The sequence below is a fragment of the Xiphophorus couchianus genome, chromosome 12, assembly GCF_001444195.1.
Source record: "Xiphophorus couchianus chromosome 12, X_couchianus-1.0, whole genome shotgun sequence".
NCBI classification, from domain to species: domain Eukaryota; kingdom Metazoa; phylum Chordata; class Actinopteri; order Cyprinodontiformes; family Poeciliidae; genus Xiphophorus; species Xiphophorus couchianus.
This window is the reverse complement of record NC_040239.1, coordinates 11,432,735-11,454,701: the sequence shown is the minus strand read 5'-3', so window position 1 is coordinate 11,454,701 and position 21,967 is coordinate 11,432,735. Positions and strand designations below refer to the sequence as shown.

At 38.4% G+C, this 21,967-nt stretch overlaps 1 protein-coding gene across 2 annotated transcripts; it reads right to left on the bottom strand.

Moving 5' to 3' along the window:
• Window positions 1-246: 246 nt before the first annotated feature.
• On the bottom strand, window positions 247-20,136 carry mapk4 (mitogen-activated protein kinase 4). Of its 2 annotated transcripts, none has more exons than XM_028034800.1 (9): window positions 19,771-20,136; window positions 16,592-17,968; window positions 14,366-14,541; window positions 9,009-9,153; window positions 8,003-8,085; window positions 6,603-6,681; window positions 6,058-6,274; window positions 5,242-5,407; window positions 247-4,687 (listed from the first exon to the last, which is right to left on the bottom strand). In XM_028034800.1, exons 2-9 carry the CDS (start codon window positions 16,956-16,958, stop codon window positions 3,743-3,745), a joined length of 2,178 nt encoding a protein of 725 aa, XP_027890601.1. In that variant the 5' UTR covers window positions 16,959-17,968; window positions 19,771-20,136; the 3' UTR covers window positions 247-3,742. The 2 variants fall into 2 exon arrangements, with proteins under 2 accessions (XP_027890601.1, XP_027890600.1); XM_028034799.1 differs by having other exon boundaries at window positions 16,592-17,965.
• Between the last annotated feature and the right edge of the window lie 1,831 nt (window positions 20,137-21,967).

Sequence of the window (21,967 nt, the reverse complement as noted above, 5' to 3'; positions counted from 1 at the left end):
GTTAAAATCTGTCACTGTTATGCATTTATTTATTTTTTTTCTGAAAATTTTGTCCAAATTGAACCATGTCACAGAGAACTTCACCTATGACACCAGCACACTTGCTTTGGCATGAATGTGGAACTTTTGAAAAATCAATTCCTCATTTTCATATAGTGACACAACATGTCCTTTCTGTCCTACATGGGAATTCAGTTTGCAGCAGGGGATTAACACTATGCCAAGATAGATATTAGGACAGACAGATCTTTTTCCAACATTATTTTATTAATTTTCCAACAAAGGTTGACACTCAAAAGAGATGCTATCAATCCAATACAATAAAATTCCCACAAATTTTCTCAAATGAAAGGCTGAGATCCCCCTGAAGCATGAGTATGGTAAATATGGAATAAGAAACCAGATAATTTGTTACTGTTTCACAAAGACATACACCGTTAAGACATGGATTAAGCTTCCTGCATAGCCATACAGAGATGAGGGCATATTTTACATTCAGCAAGCTGGAAGCATCGAGGTGTACTGAGGCACATTTTCAAGATTGCTTCATAGAATAAGCAATGTTCTATCTATTTTTACTTTTGGCTCAGTAACCATATGTGTTACAGTGTGTTTGTGTCACTCAATAATGGCATTATTGCTGGCTTAGGTTGCCTTTGAAATAAGGCAACCTAAGCCTTATAGTCTACATTTGTGCAACAAATGTAGACTATAAGACATAGTAAAAGTCAGACTGTATACCAACTTATCTATTATTGTATCAGAAACGTGCAGTTTTTACTTTCTTTGAGTGCTCTAAATAGGCCAAGGTTTTTGTTCTTATTGAGAGAGGTACATTACTGACAAAAGAAGACAATACAGAGTTGTAATGTTGATGGTGACCAAATGCTGCCTTTTTAATGTGCTTCATATTCTACATGTGCTTTACTGTAAATTTAACAACAGAAATGTGATTTGACTGCTGTTTCACTGGGTTGTACTGATAGTATATCTTGTGTTAGTATCCTTTGGAAATACTTGACTACTTGTAGGTTACAATGTGCATAAAATAAGCAGATTGATACGAAACTCAATGATTGATAGCAATATCACGGTGGTTTATAACGTAGTCATTCAGTGAAAGACAAAAATATGATTAAACATGCTTGTTTTGCAGTATTGCTGGCAGTGTATTTTGAACTCAGAGTTTTACCTCTGGTACTCTCTACAGCGTTACTCCAGGACAGGTGCAACTGCACTCTGCATACAGATAAAGATAACTTCACAGCAAGGCGTTGCATTTCAACTTGTTACAACCGTTGTCAGAGGATGTATGAAAAATTAATTGAACTTAGCTGGCTTTTTCAACAGCCATACAGCACATCTCAGCAGCACCACCCTCCACAATTATTGGCCCCAAGCATATTAACATTTCCTACTGTAAAATTATAGCTGAAACACTTAAATAAAAAAATAATTAAAGAAAAATATTTTCAGGGGGTTGCCAGTAAGTGTGCAGTGCAGTAGACTTGGCTGAGAGAAATGAAAGAGCCAAAATGCTATAAAAAACAAACAAACAAACGAAACAGAAGCATCTACTGTAACAACCTAATAAATACAAAAGGGTTCTGAAAAAATTGTACATTATAAATAGAGCTACTTGGCTGTAGCCATGGAAGAAAACTGTGTTTTCATTGTGGAACAGATTTGGTGCATCGAGCAGGAAACAAATTACATGTGATGTGTCCAGCTGGCAGAAGAATCATAGAGCGCTACCATAGATTAGCTCAGTCCTAATTCAAAACACATCCCAGCTAACTTCAAAATCATTAAAAAGATCATATTTTCTAATATTTATAAAATATTGCAGAACTATTTTAGACACAAAAATGACTAGTGACTTTAAAATCCAATATGAACATAAATTTATACAAGATTCTATTGTTAAAACTTAGTAAATCATTTGGGGAGTGTTAAAACAGCAATAAATAAAACTGAACACACTCTGTCTGGCTAACAGGAAACTAACAGTTACTTCTTAGTTAATACATTCAAATGCTTAGAAAAACCTTTTGCTGCGTCACTTATTGTCATCATTTGGTAAATGTTATTGGAAGACTGACAGATTCTTTCAAGAGTTAACAGGATGGAGTTTAGAAAGCTAATTACAGCAGGTTTTAAGCACATAATAAGAGTCTAAGATTGCTGTTATCAGTGACAAATATTTTGTGACATGTATATGGTGCATTGGATTAAGTTGGAGCTTGAACCTTGGCACTACGTCACATCCCTACAAGCTGGTAACAATTTAATTTTCTCTCTTGAATGCATTTAAATAGCAAAGGAGCATGTTCAAAATCAGAGGTTGTGCATTAGCATGTGTCACAGGTTTCATTAGACACAAGCGGACAGAAGTGTTAATAGCTTATTCCTGAAACCTTCACTGTTTTATATATATTTTATATAACTTTGACAGTGGAGACTGAACTCGAGGCTGCTCCGATTGTGACTTGTTTTTGTACTCTACAGTAAAGTCAGATTTTCCAGAATTCCCAGTCGGATATACAACAGCCAGGGAAAATTCTGGAGGTAAAATTCTGACTGGGTAAGTTGTAATTCTCCAAACATCCCAGAGTTCAGTATCTTACTGAAAGAAGAGAAGGAGACAGAGAGAGTATCCAAAAATGGTGGTCATGTGTGTTAAACGCAGTGAAAGTTGCATGCATCTTGGTCAACTGATAACATGCATGATGCTGTGCCACCTCTAATTGTGACTATATATACCTTTAGAATTTGAAGGCATAAAATAGAAAAAAAAACTTTTATTGCCTTTAGGTTGTGATAGCGGTTGGAACTAAAACAGTTAGCAAACCTCACAGATTTTCTGATTTGCTAATATATTGTGCTCAGTTTGTCTTGGAGACCTGAGACTTATTTGAAAGAGTTGTAGCCTTAAGTCAGAAAACTGGTGTGACTGGCTATTTGTCTTTGGAGCTGCTGATATGTTTTTGGTTTTCATGTTTTGCATTAAAACGCTATTCTCCAACAGTTTCACAGGTAGAATTTTGACATTCTTGTTGCATTTCAACTGGGAATTCGGAAAATCTAACTTCTTATCGATAAGAGAACACACCAATGGAATGTGCAAAACCCAGGTGTAGTGTCATTTTCTGATCAGTGTCAACGTGAGAGAAAAACTAACAGGAAACCTCTGACCTTCTTAGTCATAGTTTTAACTTTAGCGGACATTCTTGATTACCCGACTCGTGTGCGATGTTGTTCTCAGATCAGAGCTTTGACTTCCAAAAACAAATTAAACACATCAAGAGACCACTCACTTTACTGACAGGAGATGTGACTTCAGGGGACATTTATGTTGTATTTCCAACTGGGAACTCATTAAATCCAAGTTTTAGGACAAAGACAATGCATCATTAGCGATCATCAAGTCTTGAACGATTGATAGTTAGCTTTACTACCTATAGAAACAGGCATAAAGCAGAACTACTCACATTGAGTAAATGTTTAGTATTTATAGAGCCAAGTGTGTTGATTTATATTTTACTCAAGTTTTTTCTTAGCTTGTATTGCCTGAGAACCAAAGCTGCACAACTGCTGTTTTTAAACTGAAGGTTTGTCTTGAAGCCAATTCAGGGCTAAAAAGACAAGCTGCTACTGTAGAATGCAGAACATCCCTCATTTGCAGTATATTTTGAAGTGTGACTATTTTTATAGTTATCTTACGCTAACCCTGGAACTGAGATTAGGAGTTGGGAGTCTGTGATGGGGAAGTCCTATGCTCTGAAAGCTGGGGCACCTTTCCTTTAATGCTTGCTGCTTTGCTCTCCTCCATCCAGCCTTCATCTTTTCCTTTCTTCACTTGAACTTTCTCTTTATTCTGCCGGACCAGCTTCAGAGCTCGGGATATGAACACATCAAGGTCAAACAAGCGCTCTTTTTGCTTGACTGGTAGAGACTCTGTGGAGTCTGCATTAGGGGACTGAGATACAGAGGAGGTAGAGGACAGCGGTTGAGATTCTGGGAGCTGCACATGTGGAGTAGATGGTGGCGATGCTGTTTGAGGTGAAAATATAGCTGTGGGCGATGATGGAAAGAGAAAAGGGAGGGTATTAGAGGAAGATGTGCTGGAAGGAAGGGGACTCAGTCTGTCCTCATCATAGTCAACCGATGGAGGGCAGATGTGTTCGTTGTAGTGGAAGACAGGAGCTGGGAGGTCCGTGGGAGACAGCGGAAGAGGGGGAGAAGAGGTGTAGCAGGAGGGTGAGCAGTGGCCCATTAATGGACTGGTACTGGGCGAGTGCAGACGAGAATGAGCACTCTCCACCCAGCGAGTGATTTCCTGGAACAAATCCCCAGTTTCCTCCTCTTCTTCCTCTGCTTCCTCCACCCTCACCTCTCCTAGGTCCTCTATGCTGCCACCAATGGGCTCGGCAGGCACAGGGAGTCTGCCAGTGTTACGCTTCCAGTGAGACAGATCCAGAATCAGCTTAGGCTCCGAATAGTGCTGGGGCTTTCCCTCTCGCCATGCAATTTTATCCAGATATGAAGGAGAGCCCACTTTGTAATCGCAGGAGCGACCGCAGTCAAGCTCCCCGTATCCTAAAGCACAGACCCGCTCCAGAGACGAGTGAGAGCTCTCCAGGAAACGCTCAGCTGAACTGCTATGGGAATATTTGCGGGGGTCAACCTGTGAAGGCGGGTGAAGAGAAGAGAGATAAAAATCAGGTCAATCCTTTAGAAAAATATCTTTCTGCCTTCCTTAATCATATGCTTTGTCATTTTAAGACCACAAACATTATAGCATTTTACTGATTTTATATGTGACAGACCAACACATTGCATAGTAGAATGAAAGTGACACATGGTTTATAAAATTTCTTTTTATGAATAAAAATCTTTTTTTTCTCTCTTTTTTTTAAGAGAAACCTATAAACAGTTATCTGTTTCCTTCCACTCCACACTTACACACAACCATGTGATGGTCTACCCTATAAAATCTACCTAGAATGCATTTCATTTGCAATTCCAATGTAAAGAGGTTCAAAAACTGTGTGACAACATTTCGAAGGTTATTGCATTAGCATCATCACTGTTGTTTAACAGAGTTTATCCTCAAGCCTCAACCACGAACAAATGCATGAGCCCAAAAAATCATTACCAGCAAACTCATTGCTGATTAAGTAAGGAGAGCATTGATATGAGGAACGTATTAATGAGAAGTTGGCAAACAGCACATCCAACCTGCGCCTCTTCTGTCAGAGAGCTGGAACTGGCCCTGGGGTCCCGCTGCACCTCTTCATTATCCATGGTGTCTCCCAGGTCAGCTGGAATAGGACCAGAGGGCAAGCACCGACACATCTCGCCTGAGTATGGTGCCCATATGTTGGTTGCTAAATTGTTATCGTACCTGCAGGCAAAGGATATTTTTTTATTCAATCCGATAATCGACACTTGCACAGAAATATTCTCATCGCTTGTTTTAGTACATGTTTTAGTGTTTTATCTGTTATGGCAGTACCCAATAACACTTACAAGCTCAGACCAAAGGCATGCCAGTTGCACACACACATTCATTTTGTCACTTGTAAATCTGAATGAATTACAGTCATATTTTTTTCTGTGTGTTGTAAAAAAAAAAAAAAAAAAAAAAAAACAACATAGAATGTTCAGCTGAAGATGATCAGGAACAGTACACACCCACTGTTGAATACACCGACAAACCAACAAGACTTTCTTTTTCCTTCCATTCAGATTTATGGAATGTGCATCATAGAATGCTTTTATCTGCTTTTAGCATTTATATCGACTGTCAACGTCAGAACAAGACGTTACACTAGTTTATAATACATACGCTTTTTCCTCTTGTAAACAATTTCAGAAGACAAATGTATTTATTCCTTGCTCCTCTTAAGCAAAACATAAAAAAATAAATGAGTTTAGTTTAATTGAGTTTGTTTTTAAAAAATGAATTAAAATTCAATAAACTTGATCAAGAGTCATGAGTGTCTTCATTGACAATAGCATGAATGTCCTCCCTCGTGAAATTAAAATCTTTACCTTTCCCAGTGAAAGCTGGAGGTCTGACTGTCGCTGCTGCTCACGCTCTGCTTGGTGAGGTGGCTGTCCAGCTCGTCCTCAATGTGGAAAGGGAGTGAGGAGACAGGCTCATCCTCAGGACATGAGTACTGCTGAAGGAAAGGGTGGGACAGAGCTTCTTCTGCTGTCAAACGGTCCATGGGGTTAAATGTCAAGATGCGCTCAAGAAAATCCACCGCTGAGAGGAAAAACAGGGAGAAACTGGTGAAGGAGAAACAACAGGTGAATGCGAATACTGCATTCCTCTGTCTGTCTGAAGATTAATTTAAAGGCTGTTTATATTAATTTGTGTAAAAAAACATTTAAATCAAACCTTCAATCTAAGTCTATTTATTCCAAGGGGGGAAATCCTATGTAGTGTTTTTTTTTTTTAGTTTTGTTTTTTAAGCTAAAGTAATAAAAGCCATTTTTTAAAAATTTCAGGAGTATAAAAAAATGAAAACAATGCTGCATATTTTACTGCTTCTCTGCCTCTTTGTACTCAGTACTCAATTAACTCCACTCACCCCAATGATCCACTTCAGGCAGCAACTCAGAGAAGGGTTTCTTGATTCTCCATCCATGACTGACATATGAAGGCATCACCTAAGAAAAGCAACATGAAAATACAGAAATATTTTTTAAAACTAATGTGAGTTTCACTGGTTGTTTCCATCAAGTCAGCAACCAGCAGTGATCTATGAAGAGACTGTGGAGCCACAGTTCTGTTTGCAATGTTTTATATTGGCTTCATTAAATTGCGTACATCTGGTAAAATAGTGTTAGCCCATTTGTCATTCTGTCTTTTCTTTGTTTTGTTTTAATATGGAATCAGTTTAAATCAGTCAAAATATATAACAAAGCCTATTAAATCAGTTTAAATAAGCAACATGCTTTCCAAATAGAGGGTTATTAAACAATAATTAAAGCAATATATATATATATACACACACAATATAATACCACCAAAATATATAGCAAAAGTAAAATGTGGTGCATTTTAAACGGGGTGTTGAAACAGAGGGGCAACCAAGAAAAACGAAAGAGTTGTTATATGCTCTAACTTATTTGTTAGATTTATGTTTATTTTGGTTTAATCCAGTCCATTTAATCCATTTATCCATTTTGAAAAACATATACCTATCTGTTTTATCTGAATTCCTATTACCATAATGGCATGCTAATTCATTTTTATACCATTCTCAATAGTCAACCTAAAATCTTTATTGACATTAAAGCACAAAGTCCTTCTTCTAACTGCTAACCTGCTTTTTGCATGTTTCCATTTGTCATCTTTGGTGGTTATCTCCAAGTCTTAGAAGACCACATAATTCTTTTTCAAATTTAAGTTGAGGCTCTGGCTGTATCAGTCCAAAACCTTTGTATCAATTTCACTCAGACAAAACATGTCAGTAAAATTAAAAGACTATATTAAGCATGACCCTTCCAGGAGTATAAAAAGTTTTGGGCTAAGCTGTATACAAAAATTGCAGCAATCCAAATGTGATGTTAGTTGTATATTCTTTTCAGATACTTTGTGATAGTAGGTTGGTTTGGCTTTTGCTTTAGAGTTGGTTTCTAGTTCTTCTCAGTCTAGAATTAAACCATTTCTTTTCTGCTTCTTGAATATTCAGCAGACGAAACAACATCAGTTCAAATCTACTAAAAAATGTATGGGCAGATTTTTTTTAAAAATCTCTGTGGGACTCGGATGTGAAATTGATTAACTTTGATATTACTCCAGATATGGATGTGGGAAGATCTCAGAGTTCATCTGTGACATACAAGTTTAAACTGCTTTTAATTTTTGCTTCTTTAGAAAGGACTATGAATTGGTTCCAAAATGCCCTCAGAGATGTTGTGTTTGCAGACATTCACAAATGTCAGATTGCAGTTTTGTGGTTTGCATCGCCCTGTGAGGTGTCACCTGTAGGAGATCCTGCCTGTCCTCCTCTCTCAGCACTGGCACTGTGTCGAGAATCAGCTGCATCTGTTCCAGCTCGTGAGCTCCTGGGAGGGAGTGAGAGCCAATCAGGGAAAGGCAGAGAGGAGAAAAAGGTTTGGTTACATAAGCATAAAAAAAAAAGTATAAAAGTCAAACGAGGATAACCCAGAGGTGTGAGCTGACAGGAAACAGAAGACGATTCGATCTAAATGAAGCAGACAGGCTGCAGCACTTTGTAACAAGCCTTCTCTGAGATTTTACTGCTCCAACTCCAGATTTTATAGATTTTTAATGTTCCGAGCTTGTTTGTAGAATCACATGGTCTTAGTCACTGAATTGGAGACAGAGCCAATGTTTTGTGTAGCAACACAAATGTCTGAACTTGAAATACAAATACTTCAAGGACAACAGCAGGTGGTGCTACACAAACACTGTTGGATGTAAGTAATCAGTATATTTGTATGTGGGTGTATGATCCCCCCCCCATAAACAAAAACCGAGCGAGTCCACTGCTTTTCTGCTTCTTAGGAGAAAGTTGCAGCAAACAGCTCCGACACCTGATGTGTGAAAGTCTCACATAACACGAACAGCGGGGGAAGGAAGATGACCTTTCTGAGTTTCTGTGGTCGGCCCTGTGGCGCAGAGGATCCAGTGGAGGTCAGAATCAGCTGGTCAGCTGGAACTATGTCTGCTTCAGACAGACAGCATTTCTCCATTATCATTGTTATTCTGCTCAGGCAAAGAAGCGGCCCACAAGGAGGGAGAGAAGTGTCTTTGGTGGAGGACAGAAAATTAAAAAAAAATAGCCATAACTATGATAAAATCTAAAAAAAAAAAAACTTTTGGAAAGAAGCTAGAGACTGATTATAAAAGAATCCAAATTCATTCATGAATATGATTCTGTTAAATTATTAGTGGTGCAACTTTGACTGTATTGCTGTTTTATTGAAGTCACAACAGTCCTTTGATAAAGATTTCATCACAGTACCTGCAAAGAGCATGCGTCCAGTGAGCATCTCAGCCAGTATGCAGCCAGCAGCCCACATGTCTATGGCCTTCGTGTAATTGTTGGGGGATAGGAGCAGACGGGGGGAACGATACCACTTAGTCACCAAACCCTCAGACAGATAGCCCTGAGGGGAGAAGTTGGACCAAATTGGAACAGAGAGAGAAATAAAGAAGTTTGAGTTATACAACAGTAGAATATAAATACACTGACTTTAAACATTTCCACATGTTCTAACATTGTGGCAACAAACTTCATCATAACTGAGTAGAATTTATGTGACAACACAAAACAGGGCAAAATTATGAATACGATGTAAAAGGAAAGCTTTCAAAACCTGAAAAATTGAACACTGGAGTGATTTTGTAACCAGACCCTTTTACCCTGATACCCTACATGAAAACCACTGGACATCAAATGCCCCCTAATATTTATTAGTAAATAGAGTCCATCTGTGTGTGATTAACACTCCGTATAAATCCAGCTGTTCTCTCAAAGTTTCAGAGGTTTGTTAGATAACCTTACAGAAAAAACCGCATCATGAAGGAACACAGTCCTGTCAGGGAAGAATTCGTTGTGGAAAAATGTAAAGCAGCAACAGAGAGCCAATTTTCAAAACATTTTTTGGTATGTATATTTACTGATCAACATCATCAACTCTGACAACATTCTTCTTAATTGAATGGGCCATTTTGTAATGGATCAATTTTCATTATGAAAGCAAAATATTTAATCATTTTAATAACAATTAAGCATTTCTTTTTGTATTTATATTGTTTGTTTGTTGTATTCTTCATGGTGAAGAATTTTAGTGATTGGTCTAGACAGCATGGAGGTCAGTTAACTGCCTGCACATCAGTTTTCGTGCAAAATACATCTAGGAGGCCCTTTTAAATTTCAGAATCTAAACATGTTTCTAAACGTTTCTACACACTTTTTACAGATATGTTGGGCTCTTCGAGTTGTAAATAAAAAAGAAATTGTTTTTCAAAATGTATTTGTCAAACGAGCAGTTAATTATAAGCCATTTATTGCAGGTCACTCACACGGTTCCCTAACCTTTACTCGTATCTGTGTCTCAGAACCTCAACAGAACTCAGCCTGACTCAAAGTTGTTCTGCAAGGTTTTCCAGGCCAACTTCTCTCTGTGTGAAAGTAAATCTTACAGAGACATTGGTGTTAAATCTTCCTTTCCCAGTCGTGGAGAACAACTTAACAGCTGTAAATAAGTAACTACAGGTATATTTGACAGGTCTTTTATTTGCCTATCACATCTTACTGCTCTCTTTTAGCACCACTTTCTCTTGTGCCACCTTTGATCCTTCTTTTTTCCCCTCTGGGACACTAGTCCATTTATTCCTGTTATTATTCTGTCTCTACTTCACATCTCTTTTCTCCTGTCTTTCCCCTCCCTCCTGTCTGTTCTTATCTTTGCTGGAGCAGATAGCCACACTGCGCACTCTTTGACCTTGTCTCTCTCAACCCCCTGTGTTGATCTCTGTCTTTATCTGAGCTCTCACTGCTGCTTCCTGTCAGGCATATACTACATGTTGTAAATTTTAAGGAGATACTAAAATGAATAAAGGTGATCCCAAAGCAAAGACCAAAGTAAAAATCACAGTGGTTTTAAAAAAAAAAAAAAAAAATCATTATTTTCACATTATTTCAGAATACAGCTAAATTTGATGTACATTTCAAGAATAAATATTTGAAAACAGTGATGTGCACATTTACTTAGCTCTCAACTCTACAGAACAAACTTTCAATGTAGTTGCAGCAAATGTAGAGACTGAAATCTATTCTTTACACAGCAGCATAAGTTGAGCCAGAGAGGTATTGCTACATATTTCCAACTAGATTTAGGTCCGGACTTTAATGTGGACATTCTAACAGATGAATACCGTTCCATTGTAGCTTTGTCAGTATGTGTATGGTCATTGTCCTGCTGGAAGATGAACCAGAGTCTAAAAATATTTCTCACAAGATTTTCATGAGCTCTGTCAATTTTGTCATCAACTCTGACTAGACACCTGTCCCTGCCCAAAGCATGATGGTATGAGAAAGTTTTAGTTTTCAAGCATTTGCAGTTCGACCTGAAGTTTCATATCGGTCCCATCTGACCAGAACATCTACTTCTGTATGTGTGCTGTGTCCCTATGCAATTTTTTGTGCGTGATTTCATAAATGGGTATCGGAATAAAGAGGGATAAATATAAATGCACGCCACATATTTTCATCTATTAAAATTACATTTATTTGTTTCTTTATGCCACTCACCTTTATAATATTTTGTTTTGATATGTCACATAAAAGTTTGTGTAAAAACGTTCTAATGCTTTTGTAAAATCACTGTTTCCTGTGTACAAAATTTAATCATCTTATATGCTCAGGCTGTTTAAAACGCTGTTCAAAGTGCCTCACAGCTACTCAGTAACAAACCTTTTTTCATATTTTCTCCTTCACCTCCTACTTTCCTCTCATTTAATTTGCTGCGACTGTTTTCTCAGTTCTTCCTCTTGGTCTTCACATTCAACAGAATCTCACTGTTGTTTTTTACAGCTCTGCTTCCTTCCTCACCTGTATCTTCTTTGGTTGTCTTGCACCCAACATGTGAAAAACTGCTTTTTATTTTTTTTAGACCTTTTTCCAACTTCCTTCTTTCTGTCTTTCATTCAAGTTATGAACAATTTCTGGGCATCTTCAACACTCACTCAGCGTGTGACATTAACACACCCACCTTCACCCAAGTTCTTTACAGTGTAGGATGTAAATAGGATCCCAATTCATCTGCTTTTTATTTCTGTCCTCCATGTTAGCTGCCTAAACAGACTGTTTTCTAACAAAACATGCAATAGAACAGAGGGAACCTTGTTTCTACTCCCTTGCACAACCAAATAAATTAAATTTCAATCAATTTTTCTCTCTGTTTGAGTATTTTTGAGCCTTTTTCATTTTCCTGTTTGTTCATGTTGAAGGATTTGTTCCCCCTCTGCCTCTGAACTTTTTACCTCCCTTTTCCCCAACCCCCTTTGGTTTAAAATTTCCCATCCTTGCTTCTCATGTACTCAGCATACCTTCCTCCTCTGCTGCCCCCTCCATCCTCTCCCTCCTTGCTCTCCCAATGCACCCCTGTGTCTGCACCCAACTGATCCCGAAGTCCCGAGCCCTCAGTTGACAAAGATTTCCTTTCAGGAGAGCACCTCTTCACACGCACAGGCCCAAGTCAAACCTCGCAGAGACACAAACGAACACACATGCAGACTTGCTAGTGTTACAGTGCTGCTATGGGACCTTTGAACATAACAAAGCTGGACAATGGAGTTGTGAATTGTCCCATTAATCTTTCAGGTGTTTTTATGTACAGCTGACAGCCTAATTACAGAGCTTGATTAGTGCAAAACTTGACACCATCTCTGGAGTAGGAGTGGGGTTTGGCCATAAGAGGAAGCTTCATTTGAAGGACTTAGAGATAAGTAATCTGAGAGAGCAGAAATAATGGTGCCAGTAAATAATACAGCTTTGCCTGCACATCATTTGATACGAAAGTATTCTAGAAATGATGACTGGAATCAAAGTCTTTGTCCTTCTAAAAGGCAGAATCAATCCAGTGACATCTTGATACCACTAGACTAAAGAGAACAATGAGTTACATTCAGTACTTTGCAGAAATATTAAGTTGCCCTATGTTGTCTGTTTACAATCAGATTTGTGTCATTTATGCTTTGCAAAAGTTCAGACTCAGTGACATTAGAGGGACAGTTTTTGTTAACTTCAATTTTCTGAACTTTGACTGGGCCAAAATGACACATGAATATTCTTTGATCTAAACTTTTCCATCCTTGCTCTGACTTAAGGGTCATGTTCCCAGAAGATAAGACTCCTCCTCATTCTCAATTCTTTTTTAGCTAAGTTGTCTTTCAGGATTGGATCTATGCATTTCCACATAAATTATGACCACTGTCCCCGCTAAAGAAAACATTTCCCAAGGATGGTGCTACCACCTTTTTTCACCATGGGGACAGTGTATACAGGTTTGTGTGCAGTTTCCATTCATTCATTCTGTTAAAAAGCGTCCATCCATTATTTTCTGAGTCAATAAATAGTAAAGCAGAACTTCCTCGGCAACAGCCAATTGTCGTTCTTCAGACACTCTAATGCCTGTGGCTGTGGAGTGTTTTTAACTCCACAGCCACAGAAAATCACAGAACATAAAAAGTCCTCCTGGCCCTGCAGTAAATATATTCTGGTTCTCATTGGTAAACAAGCCCTGAAGACTTACATACTGATACTTGACAGCTTCAACTGATGTTTGTCCAACAATAGATCCTTCATCTAATGGTTTTCTATGAACAACTTTATTTTTGTCACTCTTTGCAATGTACTGCAAAGTTTATGTTGTCAGAGAATTATGAGGGGGATAGAATGTTTGTGCAACCACGAAAGCAGTACAGTTTATGCCCTGCTACATAGAGAAAAATGTTAATATGATTCTGTCTAAAAATTGCACAGCCCCAGAGGAATTATTGTCAGTTTCTTGATGGCAACCCGCTCTAATTGAAGTGGAGAAGAGATAACATACATAAGTATTACAATTATCTCTTTTAATTTATTCAACAGCTGCAGAGAGCATAAAAGCAATGAGAATACAAAAAAAGGAACAATCCTTAAATTTACTGACTTGTATATATATGTAATAAACTATTCTGCAACAGGAATGATATAAATATAACACTTATAAACATTACACATTCAAAGGAGATAGTAGAAAGATCCAATGTTTTGATGTTCTTGTTCCATCCATGTAGAGATGGTTGATTTACATAATTATTCCACAAGATTCAAAAATAGCTAAAAGCAAGATGATTACAGGCATTATCTGGCATCCAAACTTACCATTTTCTATCTGACCTACACTTGCATTCCTCTTAAAGAAAGTATGTGATGTTTTGACGTGAACAAATCAACATCCATCAAATGCTATCCAACTATAGGTAAAACCAAATGGTAAAAGGGCTACATTTAGTTGTGCTTTACCCTTCAGAAACAAGAAACACAATAATATGCAAATCTGGGACACCGAAATAGATAAGTGTCTTATCAGAGAGCAGTTCAATATGTGGAGGCAAAGGAGGAGTTATGCTAACAACCTCTTAACTGGTAAATGTCTGTTTTACCTCCAGAGCAACAGCTGCCCCGTTTTAGAGATACAATTATAAGTTTCCATCTTATAGTGAAGGATAGAAATATGAAGATCTACTGCAAGGTATTTTGAAACATCTCAGAAGTAAACCCTCATCAGAATGTGTGGGAGTGGTTCTCTTTGCTTGTTTAACACTCACCTTATGAGAATAATGGGGATCCACTATTCTGGCAAGTCCAAAGTCTCCGATCTTGAGCAGCATTTGGTCTGTGTTGATGAAGATGTTGGCAGGTTTCAGGTCTCGGTGGAGGACATTGGCTGAGTGGATGAACTTTAGGCCCCTTAGCAGCTGATAAAACAACAGGGTGGCATGACCTGTTTAACGATAAAAGTTAGATAATTGAACAACACAGCATCTAAAACTAAGGTAGATCATTTCCACTTTTTAAATTAGATTGATTTATTTACATATCACCTTTTGTGGATGAATTTATCTGAACATGATCCATATAACCTATACAAAACTAAATTATGGAATTATATATATATATGTGCTTTATGCATCAATGTAAATCTTATAGAATAAATGTGTCATGGTGTGTAGATTGAAGAGGACACAAATGCAGAGGGGCTAAAATGAGGAGTAGTTTTGAAGTTTGGTAACACTTTATTTGACGGGTTGTGAATAAGACTGTCATGACACCGTCATAAACATGACATAACACCTGTTATGAACATGAGTAAGTCTTCATGAATATTTATGACTGTTGTCATGAAGTGTCATTCCGTAAATAATGACATTTTTAATACAAAGTTGACATTATTCAAAATGTCTTCATTATGACAAGTTGACATTAACCAAGAAGTCATGATCTGACATAAATTTTTTATAAAAGTATTACTGATTAAACTTTAAAAAATTATGTAGCTTTATGTTATTAAAGCTAAAGTTTAACCAGTAATACTTTTATAACAAGTTTATGTCAGTTACCTGAAGTTTTAATAAATAAAAGATTAACAAAATTTTTAAAATATCACAGGGAGCCGGAGCAAACAAAAAGCAGGGACCCAGGGAAAAAAAGATAGCAAGGAGCTGACAGGGAGGAACCAGTGAAGGGAGAGAGGAGAAGAGGTGTTTAAATACTGGGAGTGTGAATGCTGGAACAATAGACCCGGCTGATTGTGAGCCGGGTGTGAGGGGAGGGAGCAGAAGACAGGCTGATGAGAGAGAGAGAAAATGGCACAGATGGCGAGGGAGAGTCCACAGCAGGGGAAATAAATCTAACATTAAAAAATATCTAAACCTAAAACTAACAAAGTATAACTAGACACAAGAAATAAACATAAAAAACTAGAATCACTAAGGAAGGGCTGAACTAAAGTAAAACAGAAACAAAACTGATCTAATCAAATAAAGAGACTAAGGAAGAAATAATAATAATGAAACTAGAATCAATAAATCAAACCCCCAAAACATCTCAAAACAACCCAGGTACAGATGAAGAAATATATATAGTTGTAAAGTTGTCACTGAAGAAAACACCTGCAGGTAAAACAACTTATTTGAAGGTTAGTTCCACATCTTTTTCTCATGTCTGATGGTACATCCTGAGAATTTATCTGACACGTTATTGGCTACCATCTATAACTCCTGTATTTTGTCACTGGGTTTTACAAAGCTTGTACTGAGTATAATGGGTTCTTGTTGACCAAGGGTTAAAATCCACATTAAATTTGTCACTTAAATTAACACAAAAGCTCCTACCCTGGTACCCAGGTGGACTACCCATATGGGCTTTAGAAAGTCTGTTAATGGGAAAGGCATGAATGAACATACAAAGGGAAACAGGAGATGAGACCATTTGACTTTCACAAATCAAAGTGCAAGCACATATGGGAGCCTGATCCCAACTAGTTTAATATGCACGGGATTCACAACTACCATGGTGACAGGTTTAGCAGAAAACCCTCTGTTAGATGAGCCTTTATTTTATTCTACCAACATGGACAAAACATACACATTTTATTGTTTTAATTTGTACAAACAATAAACTTAATAAACAACTATTATGTTACTAGACCTCTACTTTATTATTAAAGTATTTCAACAATCAGAGTTGTTATCTCTGCTGGCCTTTTAAATGCAACCGAAGGTTTAGCAAAAGTTTCAAAATCAAAATATTATATATTATAAAACTGATCAAGTTGTAATAGTCAGCAGCTTTTTAACAGAAGTAGAATTAACTGTTGCAATTTTTTTAAAAATTTTAAATAAAAATGCTTTTACATCATAGTATTGCTTGAATCCATGTTTTTTTTCCTCATGGTTATTAGGCAAAGTCATTTGCCACCCTACGACTTGTCTCAGATTACTTATTTTCATTAAACCCATTAATTAAATGAACAATTGATCGTTCTCTCTTACTTGTAGGTAGTGGTCCCTGGTCCAGCAACTGGGCCAGATCGGTCTCCATGCACTCCTGGATGATGTACAGGGCACTAAGCTGGGATGGGTCCTGGGGCAGCGGCCATCCATATGGTGCTAAGACCTCGTGGACACTTACTACGTTCTCGTGGTGCAGTCGTTGGGTGATTTTTACCTCCCGCAGGGCATGCTTCACTGTGATTGCATCTCGCATTGACAGCTTTTTAATAGCTACTCGCTGTCCAGTGCGCTGGTCGACAGCAGACAGTACCAGCCCGGTGACACCGGTGCCAAGAGGTCGAGGGTCAACAAAGTGACCGCTGAGTTCGAAGCCGTGGAGAAACAATGGGGTGGCCTGGCTGGCCATTGCAGCTCAGTTTGAGGGGATAGGATTGTTCTTGTTTTATACAGAAGATGTTACATTTTGCTGGTGAATCGTCATCTGCACTTTCTTTAGGAACCTACGGTGTGCAAATGTATTTCTTGTTGTTAAGGCCTCATATACTCCAAAATATATTGGAAAAGTCACATCTGGTTTACATCCTCATGAAAAGAGATGTGCTGCAGCAAAAATAAGACATATCTTTATCTCCTTCCGGCAATTCTCACATCAGATCTGTTACTCATCTTAGCATAAACAACAAAGCAATAGGAATATTTCTTTGCTGTTGTTGATGTGATCAAAAACAAGAAGAGCTTGAGCTAAAAACAGAACTTCTGAACTTAAAAGAATCAAAGGTGTGGTTTTATCAGTCATCCTTCAGTCTCGTGTGTAAGCCTGTGGTGGTAAGGCATCCACAGCAAAGGTTTAAAAATATCCCTTTCTCTTCAGCATCCTCCTCTTGACACTTGATGGGTTTTTTTTGCTATGGCTGCAGGATAAAAAAAAACTGAAGCTTTCTCTGTGTCTCTCAAATGTGAATGTCAGCTAGTCTTTTTTTAAATAAATCAGGGCAGGGGTAGGCAGATATATGCAAGCAATAGGTGAGGCTAATTCTACTGCTAAGCGTCAACACATTGTGGGACAGTCAGCTTTGCAATTTAAAGCTTTCCAAGCCTTTGATGGTGAGACAGGTGGAAAGAAGGTGGGGTCAGCGGCAGTACATTCAGTGAGCCTCTGTTGGCTCCTCCTCTTCTTCCATGATGCCTGTAGAGTCTCTCAGTCAGTCAGGGAAGTTCATTCAGATCAGTTGGATGGAAGTTAAATCCCGGAACCGTAGTACCCCCCTGCGTTTGCATGTGCACACGTGTGCATGTGTTTAATCCCCCAGTAATCTTCTTTCTGTTGCCTTCTCATGAATGTAGGGCTTTCAGCAGCAGGCCGTGGTCAAACAGAGAACATCCTGCACAACACATCTGCTACTTCGTCCTCTTCTGCTGGTGGGTAGAAAGAGGAGAAACGGGGTGAATGGAAAGCCGAGACTCACGGACGATAGATGAAAGTTAAACAGCGAGTGGGTCTGTTAAAGAGTAACTGTTACATAACATCGAACAGCACCGTAACCTAATCCACGCAAGTAACTTGGTGTTCTCAGTCAGGGAGTACAGTCATGTCAGATGCAAGCTGAAGATGCATCAATCAGACTTTTGCAGCCAATTTCTGATCTCTGTTCTTTTTTTTTGTTTGTTTTGTAAAACTGTGCCGAGAGGCAGATGTTTTTTAAATGTAATGAAGAGCATTCACATTTTTCAATAATTCATTGAAAAATGTCTTCTTGCAATGAAAGTCATTAAATTATTTACATTAAGAATAGGGGTGATGCAATAAAAGCTCAAGAACCTGGAGAAAACGGAGCAACTTTGTGCTTTTCTGTTATCTGGGAGCATCCCTTCATAGTTTCTAGACATTCCTTACACGTTTTTCTTCCTCTTACTTCATAGCATCTAATTGGTCCTAAAAATACAATCTTTACAAGACATTTTTACCCAGTTTAGACATATACACCAAACAGCTTTGGTCGTGTATATCATTTAGTTGGAGTGCATTCACTGACTGGGAAATTATTTGATTTTTCTGTTTCCTGCTTACCAATCATAAGTCAGGGCCAGACGAGCTGAAAATTAGCTGATTTTAGTCAACATAGGATTTCGTTTTGGTGCATCTCCATTTTTTCCTACTGTTTACACTTAAAAGCAACACTTCAGTTTGACACCATGGAACAGATCACACAGCTTGTTAATTTAGTTTCAACGTGGCTGCATTTTAAATCTATCAGATACTTTTGTGTTTCTACCTGCTTCTGGAATCTGTGTTGTCCTTTTTTCCCTCCATCTTCTGATTCCTTTGCTATAACAGATCTAACTTCTTTAGCTTGAGTTCAACTGCCTCTGCCTCTGTTTGGAAGACGAGGGTCAGGTCACATCAGTCTTTTTTATTTTCTAACAACAGTTTCTCTCAGATCGTGCTCACTCAGGCAGACTGCAAGAGGCTGCAAAATTGTAAGGTGAGAACAGAGAGTAGAGATGGAGGCAGTGGAGCTGGGTGGGAAGTGCAGCACTGGGGTAACTTTATAAATAATGCATAATCACTTGCAACAGCGGCTCCTGCTCTCTTTAAGCATTTACTCTCCCTGATTCGTCATGTTACTCAGCAGCTAAACCCATTTTAATTTGTGCAGAATCTGAAAGCAGATCAAAAATGCTCCGTGTCAGTCCAGAAACAACAAAATCGGAACAAGTAAACTGGCTTTAAATGACATTCAGAGTCTGCTTAAAAGCAGGAAATGAAACCCCACTTGCCAATATCCTTAATATATTTGATAGCGGGATGAACAAAACAATGCTTCATGTGTTGCTCTCTCGGCTGCATTTTCTTTTCTTTCTCCCCCCACTCTGTTTACTTTCCATGCTGCGCTAATGCAGATTTACTTCAGTTGATAAAAACGCCGCATCTCCTCTGAACACTGGCTCTGTGCAGCTGCGTTTGTGTCCACATAGTAACGCCCCTCTGACGAAACAAAACCACTGAAAGTGCATAATAAAACAAAGAGCCTCATTTCCCAGAAAGAGCAGAAACAGCCCATGTGCATCGTTTCACTATTTTAAGCGTCTAGAAATCTTACCCAAGTGAGTGTTTTGGTGGCTGTCTTCTTTTTTATTTTATTTTATTTTTGTTCTTTTAAAAGAGTGGGGGGAAAATAGAATCGAAAGATAAATCAACAGCAACCATCTGTACTCACAGAGGCATTACGCAGCCGCAGCCTCCCGTCCAGAAACAAAGATCCGGAGGAAAAGATGTGATAGAGACGGATCCTTGTGAGCGAAGAAAGTGAAACACTTGTCCATCTCTCTTTTTGTCGCTCGGGTGAAAAGTGAGATATGGGCGATTTATGAGAGGAACCGTCAGCGGGCGCTGGACTGGACCGGAGGGAGCGATCCGATCCTCCGAGAGGAGATAAGCCAGTGGCTGCTACAGAGCCGGTTACTGTGGGCGAGTGTCCGCTCTCTGTCAGCGCTTCAGAGGGATGATCTGAGAGGGGAGGGGGGTGGAGTGCGAGAGGGATCCCCCACCAGAGTCAGGCAGCAGCCTTAAGATGCTTCAAACTCACACACACTGCAGTATGAAGAGCTTCCTTCATATTAACAGCAATTATTATAATATAATAATGACTCCCGCCCGCCCCTTTCATTGTAACTAACCATCGTGAAGATAAGATTTTGAAACCACCCAAGAACTCCAGAACTCAAACTCGTTGAGGTCTACAGATTGAACACTGGAACTAAATAGAAACACACATCCCCACATGGCTAAAAATACCCACTCCTTTACAATCTGTAAAACAGTTTTCTACTTCTGATCAAATAATTTGTCAAAACTATCAACGACTGAGAAATATTAAGTGCTAGTTTTGTAGTTTACAAAAATGTTTTATGACTTACCCAACTAAACATTTTATTCATCTTTTTTTCTCAATTTAAGGAGGTCTCAATGTAAAAGAAACCTTAAATCTATTTTTTTGTACCTCCATCTATAGAATAAAGGTTTCTTGAATATTCAATTTTACTTTAAGAAAAAAGTTTTGGTTTGGCTAAAGTACTTTGGATTTAGATGATCAAATGTGGTCCTGATTTTTAATTTTACTTTTTTTTTTTATGTGAGAAGTCAATATTTCTTACAATCCTTACATCAGGGGTCTCAAACTCCAGTTGTTGAGGGCCGCAGTCCTGCAGTTTTTAGATGTGCCACAGGTACAAAACACTGGAATGAAATGACTTAATGACCTCCTCCTTGTGTAGATCAGTTTTCCAAAGCCTTAATGACCTAATTATTCTGTTCAGGTGTGGTGCATCAGAGGCACATCTAAAAGTTGCAGGACTGCGGCCCTCGAGGACTGGAGTTTGACACCCCTGCCTTACATGGTGCAAAAGATGAAGGAAGGGCACAGCTTCCCATGATTTGAACATGCAAACAGTAGAAACCTCCTGAATAATGAAATATAACTTAAAAAAACAGAGTTCTAATGGCACTACCCATGGACATTATGCCACCCTGTTTGAAGAGCCGTGTTGCCCACATTTTTCCCATTGGGGATTCGCAAAGGTGACTGAGAATCCCTAATCCCAAATGATCTTATTCTTCTTATCTTGCAATAAGTTAAGATGGGGTCTTACTGGTTGAGAAACACAACAGTCGTAACAAACCTTTACCCATTAATTCTGTTACCCCTACATAAAATCCAGAGCAACTAGTTGCAATCTGAAGTCACTAACTAATTACGTACTACATTATTCCACAAATCTTGACACCTTATTGAGCGGCAAGAAGACAGATCAAAAAATAAGAAGTCTATTTAATGTTTGCCACAAACACATAGAGAGCACAGCAGGTCATTTCAATTCAGTCATGCACACATTCCAAATGACCCAGTTATCAAACAGTTGATCGAGTTCAGTTTAGTGTTCAAATTGGTTTAAAAAAAATGTATCAAGATATTTTATCTAAATTATCGAGTCATTGACTTGCTGCAGCATTCATGCTTCCTGGATGAGCATGTTGTGAACCTCCAGCAGGACCTGGCTCAGTGTGAGCAGCCATCTGCCACAACCGACTCGGGGGTTTAGAAGACACTGAATCTTAGCCTACAGCCGGAACTGCAATGGAATGGTTTGTAGGAAAGTATGTTATGTCAGTTCTTATGTGCTCCTAAACACCCCTCATCCAATCTGACAGAATTTAATGCTGTTTTGCAAAGAGCAATGGGCAAACATTTCCGTTTCAAGATGTACAAAAGTAGTGAAGACATGCATCTTCAAAGTATCGACTAAGGGAGACTGACTATATATTCACATTGTACAGTTATACATTATAATGTGTTGGTCTGTCACAAAAACACAGAGGTTTGTCATTGTGACAGGACAACATCTTATTTATCTATG